The 18,260-nt window shown below is 55.4% G+C and overlaps 1 protein-coding gene across 5 annotated transcripts in view; it reads right to left on the reverse strand.

The window, feature by feature from the left end:
• Positions 1-18,260, reverse strand: part of LRP1 (LDL receptor related protein 1) — a 131,319-nt gene that overhangs the window by 92,970 nt on the left and 20,089 nt on the right. For all 5 annotated transcript variants that reach the window (XM_071455986.1, XM_071455985.1, XM_071455983.1 and 2 more), the window contains exons 2-6: positions 15,445-15,567; positions 10,865-11,002; positions 5,963-6,082; positions 4,952-5,080; positions 4,536-4,799 (exon numbers count right to left, since the gene is read on the reverse strand). In XM_071455986.1, the coding sequence (XP_071312087.1) occupies positions 4,536-4,799; positions 4,952-5,080; positions 5,963-6,082; positions 10,865-11,002; positions 15,445-15,567 (774 nt within the window). The remainder of the gene's footprint in view (positions 1-4,535; positions 4,800-4,951; positions 5,081-5,962; positions 6,083-10,864; positions 11,003-15,444; positions 15,568-18,260) is intronic.

Genomic DNA, 18,260 nt, shown 5'->3' on the forward strand with positions numbered 1-18,260 from the left:
GACTGGGAAGGTGGCACTGGGACTGGGAAGGAGCAGAGCTGGCACTGGGAGGGTGGCACTGGGACTAGGAAGGTGGCACTGGCACTGGGAGGGTGGCACTGGGACTGGGAGGGTGGCACTGGCACTGGGAGGGTGGCACTGGCACTGGGAAGGAGCAGCACCAGAGCTGGGATGAGGCAGTGCCAGCACAATCACTGCATTCCCTGGCACCACCAAGCTCAGCTGCTGGTCACATCCTCCCAGTTCCGACCACGCAGAAAAACCGCAGAAAAGGGGAAAAAGAAAAAGGGGAAAAAGAAACCGAAAGAGCAGGAGAAGGGGAGGGGAGGGGCAGGGACAGGAACAGGGCAGCCACCCCGAGGGCCAGGGAGAAGCCCAGAGCTCTCACTCCTGGCACGTGTCCCCCAGTATTTTTCCACAGTGCAAGCAAAGGGCTCCTGCCTTGCCCTGAGTGTCACCCGATCACAGAGCACCGGAGACGGGGATTTAACGCCTCTGTCAACGCCAGCTCAGGGACCCAGAGGTGACCAGCACAGCCCTGGCCTGCTGCCAGCTAAAGGTGGCATCCCAAGGACGGTCTAGAGAGGTGTCCCCACCTCCTGGTGCCACCTCTGGGGACAGGGACGTGAATCTGATGGAAGGAGGCACAAATCCCCCAGCACAGCTGCTTCCCTGCCTGGCTCCGTGGCCAAGGATTGCTCAAGGATGTGATCCCTGAGAAACAACCCCAGGATTGGGGGGCAAGGCCAGCAGGATAAGCTTGGGGAGCTGGGGGAGCAGAGAGCCCCTGGCCACGAGACGAGAAGCAGCAGCACAAGAGCCCAGCAACAGATTTTAATTATTATTTTTTAGTGCTCTGTTTGGCTCAGAAATTCCTTGGAAGCCCAAGTGCAAACAAACAAGGACATTGTCTGGGGGAAAACACGTGGAGGTTGGAATCTGCTTGAGAAAACCCACGGGATCACAAAGTCCCCGGAGGTCAAGGATCTGCCATGGAGCACTGAGGGTCCAAGGGGAGCTGGGACAGGTCCCCAAGTGTCCCCTGTCCCGCTCCAGAGGGGCTCAGGGCGGACAGGGGCTTCAGAGTGAACCCCCCTGTGCCATCCTGGTGCTCCAAGGGGTCAGGACAGCCTGAGCCTCTGTCCTTGAGCCTGCCAGGCATGGGACACTGCAGGATTGTCACACGGAGAGGAGGAGAGGGACAGCAGGATGGGAGGAAGGGTAAGACAAGTTCCTCTTGTTACAATTCAGTGCTGGCAGGAAGGAGCAGCCCTTCCTGTGCCTCATTCTCATCACAGGGGTGAGCACAGAGGGACACTGAGCACCCAGGATGGTCCCTGTGGAGGTGGGGACAGGCTGGACCCCTCCCCACATCATCCCACCTGTGCTGACCATTGGCACCAAGCCCTGAGGCACCCAGAGCCCCCCAGCCCAACTGATGATGGAGAGAAATGATCCAATTCCAGCAGAAAACAGGAATTTTTGTAAGAGAAATGCATGGAAAGCTTCACCAGGCTCTGATTTTTTAGTGTCCCCGAAAAAAGACCTGGGGGTAGAGAACCAACCTTGAGGTACCCAGAGCCCCCCAGCCCACTCAGACTGATGGTAGAGAAAAATGATCCAATTCCAGCACAAAACAGGAAATTTTTGTAAGAGAAATGGATGGAAAGCTTCACCAGGCTCTGATGTTTTAGTGTGTCCCCAAAAAAAAGACCTGGGGTAGGGAACCAGCCCTGAGGTACCCAGAGCCCCCCAGCCCACTCACACTGATGGAGAGAAATGATCCAATTCCAGCACAAAACAGGAATTTTTTGTAAGAGAAATACATGGAAAGCTTCACCAGGCTCTGATTTTTTAGTGTCCTCAGAAAAAAGACCTGGGGGTAGAGAACCAGCCTTGAGGTTCCCAGAGCCCCCCAGCCCACTCAGACTGATGGTAGAGAAAAATGATCCAATTCCAAAACAGGAATTTTTGTAAGAGAAATACATGGAAAGCTTCACCAGGCTCTGATGTTTTAGTGTGTCCCCAAAAAAAAGACCTGGGGGTAGGGAACCAGCCTTGAGGTACCCAGAGCCCCCCAGCCCACTCAGACTGATGGAGAGAAATGATCCAATTCCAGCACAAAACAGGAATTTTTTGTAAGAGAAATACATGGAAAGCTTCACCAGGCTCTGATTTTTTAGTGTCCTCAGAAAAAAGACCTGGGGGTAGGGAACCAACCTTGAGGTACCCAGAGCCCCCCAGCCCACTCACACTGATGGTAGAGAAATGATCCAATTCCAGCAAAAAACAAGAATTTTTTGTAAGAGAAATGGATGGAAAGCTTCACCAGGCTCTGATTTTTTAGTGTCCCCGAAAAAAGACCTGGGGGTAGGGAACCAGCCAGCTCAGATCAAGTGAGAAAATCAGTGCCTGTGACAAATATCCACGGGCAGCGAGGTGGGAGCCGAGGGGGAGGCGCTGCAGGAAGCCCCGAGGAGAGCAAAAAGCTTTGGGAGTGTAAAGACCAGAGGAACAATAAAAGCTCTGAGGACATCGGGTCGTGCCAAGGGCTGTTAACAGCCCTCATTTAACACATCTCCCGCGGCACAAGTGACAGAAATCTCTGCAGGACAGGGAGGCAGGGGAGCCATCGGAGCCAGGCTCATCCCAGGCTCTCCAGCCCCTCAGCATCAATCTCCCCCCATCAGATGGCGGCTCAAACCCCATTAGCAGCAGGCACCAGGGAGGCCCCCGTTCCTGCTGGGAGCAGATAATGCCATAAAGAAGGAAATAAAGAGGGGAAGCACTAATTGGATTCACGGTGTCCTGCAGGAGAGTGACATTATCTGCTCATCCTCACCCCAGCTCCCTCAGTGCTGCCACTTCCTTTGTGATGAACCAGCCTTGAGGCACCTAAAGAGACCCCCTAAATTCCAGGGACACTCCTAAAATCCCAAGGACACCCCTAAAATCCCAGAGACACCCCCTAAAATCCCAAGGACACCCCAAAAATCCCAGGAACACCCCAAAATCCCGGGAGGGGAGCAGGAAGCTGAGCCCTGTCCTGCTCAACTCCACGTTATCTATGGCCGGGGAGAGCAAAGGGTGAGGCCTCTCCCTAAAAATACACCCTGCCCTAAAAATACACAGGGTGAGCTTAAATTAACTGTGCACACACACCCGCAGCAGTGGCCACAGCCTGCCCAGCCCTGCCACACACAGAGCCCAGGACCCCCGGGACCCCCAGAACCCCCAGGACCCCAGGATCCTCAGGATCATCAGGACCTCCAGGACCCCCAGAATCCCCAGGAACCCCAGAAACCCCAGGACCCCGAGGATTCTCAGGATCCCCAGGAACTCCAGGAACACCAGGACCCCAGGGATCCCCAGGATCCTCAGGATCCCCAGGACCTCCAGGACCCCCAGAATCCCCAAGATCCTGAGAACCCCCAGGACCCCCAGGATCCCCGGGACCCCCAAGACTCCCAGGACCCCCAGAAACCCCAGGATCCCCAGGATCTTCAGGATCCCCAGAAACCCCAGAACCTCCAGGACCCCGAGAATCCTCAGGATCCCCAGGACCCCCAGGATCCCCAGAACCCCCGGGATCCTCACGACCTCCAGAACCCCCAGGACCCCCAGAATCCTCAGGATCCCCAGGACCCCTAGGACCCGCAGGACCCCCAGGAACCTCAGGACCCTCAGGACCCTCAGGATCCTCAGATCCTCCAGGATCCCCAGGATCCCAGCTCAAACCCCACTGCCCACAGCAGAGAACCCCTCTCAGCTCTGAGATCCACCCAGGACCTTCATTCCTTTGCAGAAATCCGTCCATTCCATTCCATTGCTCACCCAACAGCACAGTGGGTGGGGTCAGGGGATCCCTCTTCCCCCTGGAAGCCTCCCCCAGTTTCAGGAGGCAAAAAGTACCCCTGGGGGATGACACCAGGGAAGCAAAACCCTGAACAGAGACCCACTGCAAGCCCCAGATCCCCCAGTTCCACCCCAAATGATTTGGGCAAAGGATAAAAGCAGTGACAGGAATGGTGTCCCACATCCACTCACTTCTCTGTGCACCTTCATGGAAGGTGCTGGAAGCCCACAGGGATTCCTCAGAGAGCACCAAAATCCCGAGCAGTAACTCTCCCTTCCCATCCTGACTGCAGAGCTGGGAGCAGCAAACCCCAACTGGACACGGAGCTGTGACCACACTTGGTTCTGGCCACGGGACCACCAGCAGAAGGGAACTGCCACCAGCCACTCACACCACGACCCCACAGAGGCACCTCTGGGTTGGGAGTTTGTTCTTGGTCACTTTTTGGGGTGGGACTTGGTCATTTGTGAGGGGTAGGACCAAAGGAAGCAAGAAGTGCCATCCCAAAGCTTGCTCCACTCCTCCCTGGATCATTTCTCCTCATACCCGCGCACCAAAAAACTATTAAACTGAATAAAAATAATAACAAAAGGAATGACCTGCGGTGAGCTGCCTCCTTCCCAATTTCACCCACCATGGCCTGGGAATTGGGGATGGGGGAGCAGGACAGGGCACTCACGGTGCAGGCTCAGGGAGATGTTGATGGACCTTTCCTCCACAAAACCCTTCAGGTTGGGGATCTTGGCACACTTGAGGATGGTCTGGGAGGCGCTGTCACCCACGTGGACCCAGCAGACCGTGTCCTCCACGTAGTTGAAGTCCATGGCCGTGGTCTGCTTGGCGCTGGTGGGGGTGATGTTGGGCACGGGGGCCCCGCTCAGGTAGGTGGCCAGGATGTTCTGGGAGTTGGCAATGAGCAGCACAGGAGGGCGATCCACAGGCTCTGGGGACAAAGAGGGGACAACAGGGTCAGGGCACACCTCAGTCCTGTGGATGTAACCCCAGGGAAGAGCCCAGTGTGGAGAATTCAGGGGGTGGTGGTGCGCAGAGCTGCCCTGGAGCACCGCCTGAAGTTCTCCCTGTTGAGGTTCTCACCATTCTTGGCTTTGCAGGATCTGTTGTCTGGCTGCAGGAGATAGCCCTCGACACAGCTGCACGTGTAGGAGCCCTCTGTGTTGGTGCATGTCTGGCTGCAGGTCCCATACACGGTGCATTCATCAAAGTCTGGGAAAGACAGGAAAAAAACCCAAGGTTTGGACCAGGAAAAAACCCAAGGTTTGGACCAGAAAAAAAACCCAAGGTTTGGACCAGGAAAAAAACCCAAGGTTTGGACCAGGAAAAAAACCCTCCTTAGCTGCCTGAAGAGGAAATGAAGCCCCACAGTTTCTCCAAGGTGGAGCTGGAGAGGAGGGGATGATGCCTGAGCCAAAAGGACCCTCACAGCAGCCTGCCAGGGAATCCCATCCCATGGATCCCATCCCATAAATCCCATCCCATCCCATAAATCCCATCAACATGGATCCCATCCCATCCCATGGATCCCATCCCATCCTATCTCATCTCATGGATCACATCCCATCCATCCCATCCATTCCATCCCATCCCATCCCATCACATCAATCCCATAAATCCCATCCCATCCCATCCCATAAATCCCATCCCATAAATCCCATCCCATCCCATCCCATAAATCCCATCCCATGGATCCTATCCCATCTCATCCCATCCCATCCCATCCCATCCCATAAATCCCATCCCATCCCATAAATCCCATCCCATCCCATCGATCCCATGCCATGGATCCCATCCCATCCTACCTCATCTCATGGATCCCATCCCATCCCATCCCATCCATTCCATCCCATCCATCCCATCCATCCCATCAATCCCATAAATCCCATCCCATCCCATCAATCCCACCCCATCCCATCCCATCCCATAAATCCCATCAATCCCACCCCACAAATCCCCCTCCATCCCACCTGCCCCAAGCTCTCCCCATCCCCTTTCCCACCCCAGCGCTGCTGCCAGCAGTGACATTGGCCCCATCCCCAAGGAGCCGCCGTCCCCAGCAGGGAGTGGGGGCTCTGCCCAGCCCAGCCCCACCTCTGCAGCTCCTCCTGTCCTCAGCCAGCTGGAAGGAGTGGTTGCAGTAGCACACGGGGCCGGACAGCGTTGGGGCACAGTGGTGCTGGCAGCCCAGAGCTGAGCAGTTGGCCAGTTGCTCTACAGGGATGGAAGAGAGAGGATTTCACTCAGGATGGACAGCAAGGACCAAGGGTTGGGTCAGCAGGATCACCAGAGCCCATCAGGATCATCTAACCCCATTAGGATTCACCTAACACCATCAGGAACACCAGACTCCATCAGGAACACCAGACCCCGTCAGGAACACCAGACCCCATTAGGATCACCCAACCCCATCAGGATCATCAGAGCCCATCAGGAACACCAGACTCCATTAGGATCACCCAACCACATCGGGAACACCCAACCCCATCAGGATTTGCTGGGAAATTTCACATTTCTCCCACCAGACAGCATTGGGGCACAGTGGCGCTGGCAGCCCAGAGCTGAGCAGTTGGCCAGTTGCTCTACAGGGATGGAAGAGAGAGGATTTCACTCAGGATGGACAGCAAGGACCAAGGGTTGGGTCAGCAGGATCACCAGAGCCCATCAGGATCACCAGACCCCATTAGAATCACCCAACCCCATCAGGAACACCAGACTCCATCAGGATCACCAGAGCCCATCAGGATCACCTAACCCCATTAGGATTCACCCAACCCCATCAGGAACACCTAACCCTATCAGGAACACCAGACCCCATTAGAATCACCCAACCCCATCAGGAACACCAGACTCCATCAGGATCACCTAACCCCATTAGGATCACCCAACCCCATCAGGATTTGCAGGGAAATTTCACATTTCTCCATGTCCCCAGAGGGAGGGAGGACATGTGGGACACACGGCTGCCCCATGGAGGGGGGGTCTGAGCACCCCCTGCCAGCCCCAGTGCTGCTGATCCTGTCCCAGTTCCATGGGGTGGCCAAGGCCTGGCACCCCTTGTGCAGAGGGGTGGCACAGGATGCAGATCCAGGACATCCTGAGGGCCGTGGATAGACCAGAGAGCCCAAAATTCCCCCATTTGCAACCCTGGAGTTCTCAGAGGGGACAATGTGGGGGTTCAGCACGGGGGCCCCACTGGCATCAGCACCCCCAGGATGTCTGCAAGGGCAGCAGGGTTGGGGGAGCAGGATGGGGAGCAATGGTCCAGCAGCAGGAGCGGGAACAGGGGTTGGGGTGACAGTTTGGGGTCGTGGCTCAGGGTCACAGCTTGGGGTGATGGCTTGGGGTGATGGCTCAAGGTGATTGCTTGGGGTGACAGTTTGAGGTGACAGCTTGAGGTGACAGCTTGAGGTGACAGCTCGAGGGGATCACTTGGTGACAGGTAAAGGTGACATCTCGGGGTGACAGCTCAAGGTGACATCTCGGGGTGACAGCTCAGCGTGACAGCTTGGGGTGATCACTCGGGTTGACAGCTTGGGGTGATTGCTTGGGGTGACAGCTCAAGGGGATCACTTGGGGTGACAGCTTGAGGTGACAGCTCAGGGTGACAGCTTGGGGTGATCACTTGGGTTGACAGTTTAGGGTGACAGCTCAAGGTGATCACTTGGGGTGACAGCTTGGGGTGATTGCTTGAGGTGACAGCTCAAGGTGACAGCTCGAGGGGATCACTTGGGGTGACAGCTCAGGGTGACAGCTTGGGGTGATGGGTTAGGGTCATGTTTTGGGGTGACAGCTCGGGGTGATGGGTTGGGGTCATGTTTTGGGGTGACAGCTCAGGGTGACAGCTTGGGGTGATGGGTTGGGGTCATGTTTTGGGGTGACAGCTCAGGGTGATGGCTTGGGGTCATGTTTTGGGGTGACAGCTTGGGGTGATCGCTCAGGGTGACAGCTCAGGGTGATGGGTTGGGGTCATGTTTTGGGGTGACAGCTCAGGGTGATGGGTTGGAGTCATGTTTTGGGGTGACAGCTCGGGCTGACAGCTCAGGGTGATGGGTTGGGGTCATGTTTTGGGGTGACAGCTCAGGGTGATGGGTTGGGGTGATGGCTTGGGGTCATGTTTTGGGGTGACAGCTTGGGGTCATGTTTTGGGGTGACAGCTCGGGGTGATGGGTTGGGGTCATGTTTTGGGGTCATGTTTTGGGGTGACAGCTCGGGCTGACAGCTCAGCTGCCCACACCTGGGGCAGTGGCAGGCTGGGACTCGCAAGCAGCTGCCAGGAAATGCAGGAAATGCAGGAAATGCCTCCCTGGGGTGGCACCTGCCGCGGGCAGGGGGGGACTCAGCACCCAGCTCAAGCCCCACCGAGGGCTGGCAGCCCCAGCGTGCCCAAACCTGCGAGCACCAGGTGCCCAAAGCCCTGAGCAGCTGCCCCAGCACGGCTCACGTGGCTCAGAAAAATCAGATCCCACTGAAGTAACGAGAGCTCTCACTGAAATATTAATTCTCATCTCAAGCACAGCTGCAGGAGCTGCTCCCACGAGATGCAGGCAGTGGAAAGGAGCTGGGTCCCAGCAGGGAGAAGCCCTTTGGGGTCAGGGGTCTTGGTGGAGCAGGACAGGAGCCCCCCCAGGCCAGGCAGGGAAGGGTTGGGGAGCACAGAGGCTCTGGAACACAAGGTCAGCCCAGGACACACATTTCTGAGCCATTAATCTGCACAGCAGCACACTGGTTTAGGGAGTTTTCCAGCAGGATTAGCCACGGGGACAGGCCAGGAGCAGGGGACAAAGCTCCTGGAAATTAGGGGGAAAAAAAAAAAACCCACAGTGGTATCTCTTATCTGGACCAGAACCCCAGGGCTGGAGCTTTTAAGCCCAGGAGACAATGCAGCTATTTCATGGCTGCAGGCTCAGGAATGATGGGCATTTCACTTCCAAGCGGCTCTGGATAATCTCTGGATCTGTGGCTGTGCTGGGCTGAGGGTGGTGGGGCTCAAACTCAAGAGGAGAAAACAGGAACCTCATCAATCCTCCCTCATTGGGGCAGCCCCCCTTTCCTGGGACCCCCAAACCTCTGTTTCTGGTTGGGTTAGGGTTGGGGTTAGGGTTAGATTTAGGGTCACATCTCACTCACTTGAGAAAAAATATATTTTTATGGCTGCACTGGTATTGAGCCAGCATCAAACCATGGCAGCTGAGTGTGGTGAGGCTCACACTAAAGAGGAGAAAACAGGAACCTCATCAATCCTCCCTCACTGGGGCAGCCCCCCTTTCCTGGGACCCCCAAACCTCTGTTTCTGGTCCCATCTCACAGCATTCATTTGAGAAAAATATGTATTTTATGGGTGCATCAAAGCATGAGAGACTGTGCTGAGCTGAGTGTGGTGGGGTTGACATTCAACAGGAAAAAACAGGAACCTCATCACTCCTACCCCATGGGGCAGCACCCCCTTTCCTGGGACCCCCAAACCTCTGTTTCTGGTTGGGTTGGGGTTAGGATTAGGGTTAAGCTTAGGTTTAGGGTTATCTCACAGGACTCATTTGAGAAAAAATATGGTTTTTATGGGTGCACTGGTATTGCACCAGCATCAAACCATGACAGACTGTGCTGAGCTGAGTGTGGTGGGGCTCACATTTAAGAGGAGAAAACAGGAACCTCATCCCAAAACAGGAACTCCTACCCCTGTTGGGGACTACCCCAGGGCGCAACTCCCCCTTTCCTGGGACTGTGGGACCCCCAAACCTCTGTTTCTGGTCATATCTCACAGCACTCATCTGAGAAAAATGTAGTTTTATGGCTGCACTGGTATTGAGCCAGCATCAAACCATGGCAGCTGAGTGTGGTGAGGCTCACACTAAAGAGGAGAAAACAGGAACCTCATCCCAAAACAGGAACTCCTACCCCTGTAGGGGGGTACCCCATTGAGGATCCCCCCTTTCCTGGGACCCCAAACCTGTTTCTGGTTGGGTTAGGATTAGGGTTGGATTTAGGGTTAGGGTTAAGGTAAACCATGACAGCTGAGTGTGGTGGGACTCACATTTAAGAGGAGAAAAGAGGGACCTCATCACTCCTACCCATTGGGGCAGCCCCCCCTTTCCTGGGACCCCCAAACCTCTGTTTCTGGTTGGGTTAGGATTAGGTTAAGCTTAGGTTTAGGGTTATCTCACAGCACTCATTGGAGAAAAATGTATTTTTATGGTTGCACTGGTATTGAGCCAGCATCAAACCATGGCAGCTGAGTGTGGTGGGGCTCAAACTCAAGAGGAGAAAACAGGAACCTCATCAATCCTCCCTCACTGGGGCAGCCCCCCTTTCCTGGGACCCCCAAACCTCTGTTTCTGGTCCCATCTCACAGCATTCATTTGAGAAAAATATGTATTTTATGGGTGCATCAAAGCATGAGAGACTGTGCTGAGCTGAGTGTGGTGGGGTTGACATTCAACAGGAAAAAACAGGAACCTCATCACTCCTACCCCATGGGGCAGCACCCCCTTTCCTGGGACCCCCAAACCTCTGTTTCTGGTTGGGTTAGGGTTAGGATTAGGGTTAAGCTTAGGTTTAGGGTTATCTCACAGGACTCATTTGAGAAAAAATATGGTTTTTATGGGTGCACTGGTATTGCACCAGCATCAAACCATGACAGACTGTGCTGAGCTGAGTGTGGTGGGGCTCACACTAAAGAGGAGAAAACAGGAACCTCATCCCAAAACAGGAACTCCTACCCCTGTTGGGGACTACCCCAGGGCGCAGCTCCACCTTTCCTGGGATTGTGGGACCCCCAAACCTCTGTTTCTGGTCATATCTCACAGCACTCATCTGAGAAAAATATATTTTTATGGTTCTATTGGTATTGCACCAGCATCAAACCATGGCAGCTGAGTGTGGTGGGGCTCACACTAAAGAGGAGAAAACAGGAACCTCATCCCAAAACAGGAACTCCTCCCCTGTTGGGGGGTACCCCATTGAGGATCCCCCCCTTTCCTGGGACCCCAAACCTACCCCTGCAGTGCGGGCCCTCGTCGGAGCCGTCGAAGCAGTCGTGGAGGCCATTGCAGAGTTTGCTCATGTGGATGCAGAGCTCTGTGCCCAGGCAGTTGTGCTCGTTGGGTTGGCACCGGGACACTTTGCTCTGGGGACCTGCAGGACACCGAAGGGCACAAGGGTCAGCACGTGGATTGTGACTCTCTGGGTGCCAACTCCCTCCTTGTCCCCAAGGCTGTGGCATGTGTTGGGGGGGGGCCCCCTCTGAGCCCAGCACAAGGAGATTTAATCTCCATTATTGACTGGAAAAATTATAAAGAAGGGCAGGTTTTGTTTTTAAGCTCCTCTGAAAAGAAGCGAGGCATGGAGACAAACAACAAACACACCACAAATCCACGAATGGCCTGAAACGCCAGGAAAAGCTCCTGCAATGCTTCACCCCAAGCTGGAGGTGGCTGCAGGGGTGACAACGAGCCCTGGCACAGCCCCTGCACATCCTCACCCCCTCCATGGGGTCCCCTCCTCTCCCTGCCCCAAATCCACATTTCAGGGCTGAACACCAGAGCTACCAGCACCTCTCTGCCCAGCCAAAACACCGAAATCCCATTTTCCAGGGGCTGTTTGTGCCTCTCCCTCCCCTCAGCAGGGCTGGCAGAAATAGCTCTGTGGATCCCCCCGGGCCCCCACGAGCAGTGAGAGGAGCACAGCACACACACACCGTGTCCAGGCACGGTCCCATTTTAGCCCAGTCACCTTCACCAGGAGCTCCAACAGCAGAGTTTGCCCTAAATAAGCTCCAGCTCTCCTTGGAGAGGAGTGTGACACCACACACAGAGCTCTGTGTGCTGGTACATCCTCATATCACATCTCTGAGGGACACTGGGTGTGATCCCTGGGCTAAAGGAGGGGATGAAAGCCCCTTTGTGGGAAGGGAACCACAAAGCCCAGAGTTTGTGACACTTTCCCTCCTCAAACCAAGCAGGACCCTCAATCCATCCCAGCCAAAACTTCCCTCTGTCCATCCTGGGAAGTGACACCAATTCCAGCCCAAGGGGTGCCTGGAAAATGGGAATTTAACAGGTTCTAAATGCCCTGAGTCTCAAACACATCCCTGTGTGAGCAAACTGGGCTGGCACTGGGGTGAGGGGATCCTCCAGGATGCTCAGGCTCTGTCACAGCCAGCAGGGAACTGAGCTTCCCCTGTTTCCCAGTCCCAGAGCACCCAGCAGTTGATTCCTGGGAGAATTTCTTACCAGGTGCCACTGCACAGATTTTTTTTTTTTTTTTTGCAGAGGGGTTGGGCCGGCAGTAATTGCAAATTATGGGTTAATTAAGTGACGTCGATATATGGACCAGAAGAATGGAGGGGCTGGAGTGAAGAGCCCAATTCATCAGTCAGAACTGCTCTGCCGTGTCCATTATTCCCTGCAAAGAGCCTGGATCAAACCACTTATCCCAAACAGGGGCAGGATTAATCCACAAGCCACTTTGTTTGCTTTTGACCGTGTTGGCGCTAATAAATGAGCCAATTTATTACATGTGACAAGCTTGTGGTACACCCCAAGGAGCTGAATTAGATAGGAATGTTTAACCTCAAAAAACCACTCAGGAAAATAAAAAAAAAAAAAAAAAAAGGATAGAAAAAAAGCAATTCTTCCTCCTGCAGCTGATTTGGCAACAGCCCAGGGTGATGCAGATGGAGGGGGGAACACAAAGAGGGAAGAGGCTGGAGGAGCAGGGGTGGGATGGTCACACTTGGTGCCATCAGGATGGGTCCTGGTGGTGCCTCTGGGTCACCTCAGAGCTCATCAGGACCATGCCAAGAGCAGATCCAGCAGGGCAAGATGAGGGATTCAAGACCTCCTGAACCCTCAGATTAATGGATGGACCAACAATTGCTTCCTCAGAGCCCCTCGTCTTTGATCTCCAACAGGATGGGGGCTCCTGTCCAAGTGTTTTCCTCTCAGGAAAGCTCCGTGGAGCAAAAAACTGACAGCGCAAGAGCTGTGTGTGAGCCACTCACACAAAACGAGCAGGAAAGGGACCTGAGCAAAGCCAGGGAATACTTCAAAGGGAAGGACCTGAGCAAAGCCAGGGAATACTTCAAAGGATTCCCCAGGGAGGAAAAGCTGGCACGTGCCTGACAGAATTTCAAGAGCTCCAGCAGGAGAATGCAAACACCGCCGGGCTCCGGAGCCTGAGCAGGAGCAGCACTCACAGCCTGGCTCAAACACAGATTAAATGAGTAATAAAAGTAAAAAATGAGAGTAATAAAAGTCATTTTCTCTCTTGCCAGGGAGATAAGGGAGATGAGAGGCTGCTGGAAGCCCCAGTGCCAGGGTGGAGTGAGAAAAGCCGGCCTGGCAATCCTGGAGATAACGGAGGCTGACAGGTTGGAAATGAGCCTGGGCAGGAGCAGGGAGGCTCCACTCATCCCCTGGGCACACAGATGTGCCCTGGCACCCCAATCTCCCTGTCCTGGGGGGCACAGCATTGCCCTGACTCCCTCACAGGGTCTAGAAGTGGGAACTGGGGGAGGTGGGCAAAGCCACTGAGGAAGGGGCAGCCCCTCCAGAGATCAGCTGGGGAGGGAACTGCTCCTGAAGAACGGAGAGATTCCAAAGTCTGGGGTGATAAAACACACAGACCCAGTCCCACAGATGGTGGTGAGGAAAGAGGAGATGCCAGGCTTTGGTCTGTGTCTCACAGATGCTCCCAATTCCCTGTCCTGGAAGTGCCAGGAGGGGCACAGGGGCAGCAGAGGTCCCGTGTCCTCCAGGGATGAGCCCTCAGAGGGCTTGAACCAAACCCAAGAGTCTTCCAACATCCATGACCTCCTCACAGAGGGCTCATCCACAGCACCAGAGGCTGCTCCTGGCCCCAGCCCCAGGGAAGAGAGGAGGAAGATGGAGAGGGAAGAGCATCCAAGGGGTCTGTGCTGCGGTCACCTGGCCCCGTGGATGGAGCGCAGATGCACGCAGCGAGCAGAACACGCCAATCAGGACGGATTTCTTCCAGCCTCTGAGTCCTCCTGCTGTAATTTTCCAGGGCTGCTGATTGACTGGAGGCAGGCAGCCCATCCCAGCCCCCCATCCCTCCCACGGAGGGGCCATTGCATCATTTTTGCCTTGAGGAATAAACAAACCCGGAGCAGAACCGGGAACTGCTCTGGAGGAGATGGTTCTGCCAAGCACAGCGTGAAGGGGGGATCTGGGATGGGGGACAAGGAGATTCTGCTGGGCCCTGTGGTGGCTGTCCTGTGTCCACATGGGACATGGGGACAGGTGGTTCTTTGCCCCAGCCTGGCCAGAGTAGAGCTCCAGGCACAGAGGGACTTGGTGTAGCTGCCATCCTTGGTGTCACTACAGCTGTGACCCCTCTGCAGACACCCCCTAATCCCAACCCACACCTCACATAACCCATCCCAGCTCTCTGTTTCCTCCCAGAGAGACTCCACCACCCCATCCAGAGCGTGAAGGGGGAATCTGGGTGGGAGAGCTGGGACAGAGGACAAGGAGATTCTGCTGGGCCCCATGGTGGATGTGTCCACGTGGGACATGGGACGGGTGGTTCTTTGCTCCAGCCTGGCCAGAGCAGAGCTTCCAACACAGCAGGACTGGCACAGCCACCAACCCTGGTGTCACCACAGTGTGACCCCTCTGCAGACACCCCCAAATCCCACCCCACACCTCAGCTCCCCCATCCCAGTTCTGTTTCCTCCCACAGAGACTCCACCAGCCCATCTGAGGGAGCACCTCCAGAGCTGTGCCCAATCCAGTATCTCAATCCCAAAACCCATCTGGGACAGCGATGTCCCCTGGGCAGCTGCTCCCTGTGGGACTCCCAGAGATCTCCTTCCCTCATTCCCAGGAATGCTGAGGTGCTGAGGATGAGGATGACGCTGCTGCTGATTCTTCCTTCCTCGTGCACATCCATTTTGATGGAAACAAAAATAAGGAGCGACCCCCCGTTCCCAGGAGGCTGAGATGGAGCCATGGACGGACAGATGGACGGATGGATGGGATGGATGATGGGTGGATGGATGATGGATGGATGGATGGATGGATGGATGGATGGATGAATGGATGGATGAATGGATGGGTGGGTGGATGATGGATGGATGATGGGTGGGTGGAGGGAGGGAGGGACGGATGGATGGATGGATGGATGGATGCATGATGGATGGATGGATGGATGGATGGATGGATGGATGGAGGGATGGATGGATGGTAGATGATGGATGATGGATGGATGATGGATGATGGATGGGTGGATGATGGATGGATGGATGATGGATGGGTGGATGATGGATGGAGGGATGAATGGAGGGATGGATGGAGGGATGGACGGATGGATGATGGACGGATGGATGGACGGACAGGTGGATGAGTGAATGGATGGACGGATGGAATGGACGGATGGAATGGACACTCCCACCCCGAGGCGCTGCAAGGTAAGCTGAGGTAGAACATTGTGCAACGTCTGCCTGGGGTCCTGTAACACCCGTGGAGAGATGGAACAAACCCAGAGGAAGAGGAAGAGGAAGAGGAAGAGGAAGAGGAAGAGGAAGAGGAAGAGGAAGAGGAAGGCATACATACATATCTCGGGAGATTCATCCGAGCCATCCGGACAATCCTTCTCCCCGTCACAGCGCCAGCCCTTAGATATGCACGTGATCTGATCTTTGCATGCAAACTGTTTGGGGCTACAAGTCTTCGGTGCTGGATGAAAAAAAAAAAAAGAAATAAGGATAATAAACAACATCAGTTTCTTCCCAAGGACAAGTTTGTTTCAAAAGAAAAATCAAATTTCAATTAAAGGCCAAGATTGGTTTGGGGTTGTTTTGTTGTTTTTTTTTGAGGGGATGATTTCTTTCCTATGGCTTGGCAGAAGTTTGAGCCCGGCACCGGATCCATCAAGCTTGCCCCTAAGGAAAGGAGGAAATTTAAGCTGGAGCATTAATTACACCGGGAGAAAACAGGAGTTGAGCACTGTGATGCGCTCGCAGATTTTAAACATCATTTAACTTGGATGAATTAGCTCCTGGGAGCCAGAGGCGCTTCGTTTTCCATGCTAGGCAGGAGAAAAACAGGGCAAAAAAACAAGAAAAGCCAAATGAGAACAAATTAAAAAGTAATGCTTTTTTAAACGATGAGGACAACAGTGGGATGGGGATCCATCCATCCCATGCCCAGCACCCCAGGGAAGGCTGACCCCACATCCCTCATGGGACAGGGAAAAGAGACAGAGGAAAATCAGCAGGAAAAGCCAAAATCCAGAGTTTGGGGAGGGAGAAAGGCTGGGAAGAGCCTCCTGTCCATGCCTTGGGGGGGTTACTGAAATGGGAGGGGACATTGCACCCCCCAAACATGGGCTGCAATGGGGACCACTGCCATGGGGGGGTCACAGCCATTGGGAGGGGTCACAGCCATGGGGTCACTGAAATGAGGGGGACATTGCACCCTCACAAAAGGAGAGGCTGCAATGGGGGGGGGTACTGAAATGGGGGACACTGAAATGGGGGGGGGTCATTGCACCCCCCAAACATGGGCTGCAACAGGGGGTCACTGAAATGGGGGGGTCACTACACTCCCCCCAAACATGGGCTGCAATGGGGGGGCACTGAAATGGGGGGGGACATTGCACACTCCCAAAAGGAGAGGCTGCAATAGGGGGGGGGGGGGTCACAGCCATGGGGGGGGGGGTCACAGTGATGGGGGGGGGGGGGTCACTGCCATGGGGGTCACTGAAATGGGGGGGTCACTGAAATGGGGGTCACTGCACCCCCCAAACATGGGCTGCAATGGGGGCCACTGAAATGGGGGGGTCACAGCCATGGGGGGGTCACTGCCATGGGGTTCACTGAAATGGGGGGGGTCACTGCAATGGGGGGAGTCACTGAAATGGAGGGGTCACAGCCATGGGGGTCACTGAAATGGGGGTCACTGCACCCCCCAAACATGGGCTGCAATGGGGGCCACTGAAATGGGGGGTCACAGCCATGGGGGGGTCACTGCCGTGGGAGGGTCACAGCCATGGGGGTCACTGAAATGGGGGGGTCACAGCCATGGGGGACACTGAAATGGGGGGGGTCACAGCCATGGGGGGGACACAGCCATAGGCGGGTCACAGCCATAGGGGGAGGTCACTGCCATAGGGGGGTCACTGCCATGGGGGTCACTGAAATGGGGGGGTCACAGCCATGGGGGGGACACAGCCATAGGGGGGGGGTCACTGAAATGGGGGGGTCACAGCCATGGGGGTCACTGCCATGGGGGGGTCACTGTCCAGCCCCAGCCCCGGGGGTGGCCAGAACTCTTTCAAACCCAACGCAACTGCGAGCCCTTGCTCAAGCAAAGGCAGCCACATACGCAATTCCCAAAACATTCATCTCGTGGCATCCCTGCTCTCCTGCCAAATTCCCCTCTCCCAGGATCCACTTCACTTCCTGCTCAGCCCGGGAAAGGCAGGGGGGGGATCTGTGCCTGCATCCTCCTCCTGCCACGGGGCTGCTGCACAGCACAGGAGCCTGACAGGGGAGAGGATGGGGATGATGCTGTCCCTGATCCCCATCCCATCCCTGAAGGGTGGGAGGACACTTCCCACCCTGTCACAACCCCCGGGGCTTTTCCTGATGCCGTTTGGGAGTGTGGCTCCTCCTGCCAACCTGCTTCTCCTGCCTCCCTCCCTTCCTCCCCTGCTCACCGGCGGCGTGGGAGCTGCTGCTCGGCGCCGCCAAGATGGAGACAGGAGGGATCAAAATGGATGGAGCATCCCTGGCCGTCCCCTCCACCTTCCCTAGGCACAGCCCAAGCCTGTCCACCTTTCCCCATCCTCTCACCAGGCTCAGGGACAGGATCCTCTGCCCTTCCACGCCCTCTTCACACAGAGCTCATCTGAGCCTCCATCTCCCAGCCACAGACACATCCAAGGCAGGATTCATTAAGAAAACTTGGCCTTCCCCTTTCCCCATCCTCTCACCAGGCTCAGGGACAGGATCCTCTGCCCTTCCACGCCCTCTTCACACAGAGCTCATCTGTGCCTCCATCTCCCAGCCACAGCCACATCCAAGGCAGGATTCATTAAGAAAACTTGGCCTTCCCCTTTCCCCTTCCTCTCACCAGGCTCAGGGACAGGATCCTCTGCCCTTCCACCCCCTCTTCACACAGAGCTCATCTCCTCACCACAGAGCCTCCATCTCCCAGCCACAGACACATCCAAGGCAGGATTCATTAAGAAAACTTGGCCTTCCCCTTTCCCCTTCCTCTCACCAGGCTCAGGGACAGGATCCTCTGCTCCAAATCCAGCCCTGCCACCTCCTCTTCACACAGAGCTCATCTGTGCCTCCATCTCCCAGCCACAGGCACATCCAAGGCAGGATTCATTAAGAAAACCACAGCAAAGAGCTGAGACT

The sequence above is a fragment of the Agelaius tricolor genome, unplaced genomic scaffold (assembly GCF_023055355.1).
Source record: "Agelaius tricolor isolate 1412-34295 unplaced genomic scaffold, bAgeTri1.0.p SCAF_55, whole genome shotgun sequence".
NCBI classification, from domain to species: Eukaryota; Metazoa; Chordata; class Aves; order Passeriformes; family Icteridae; genus Agelaius; species Agelaius tricolor.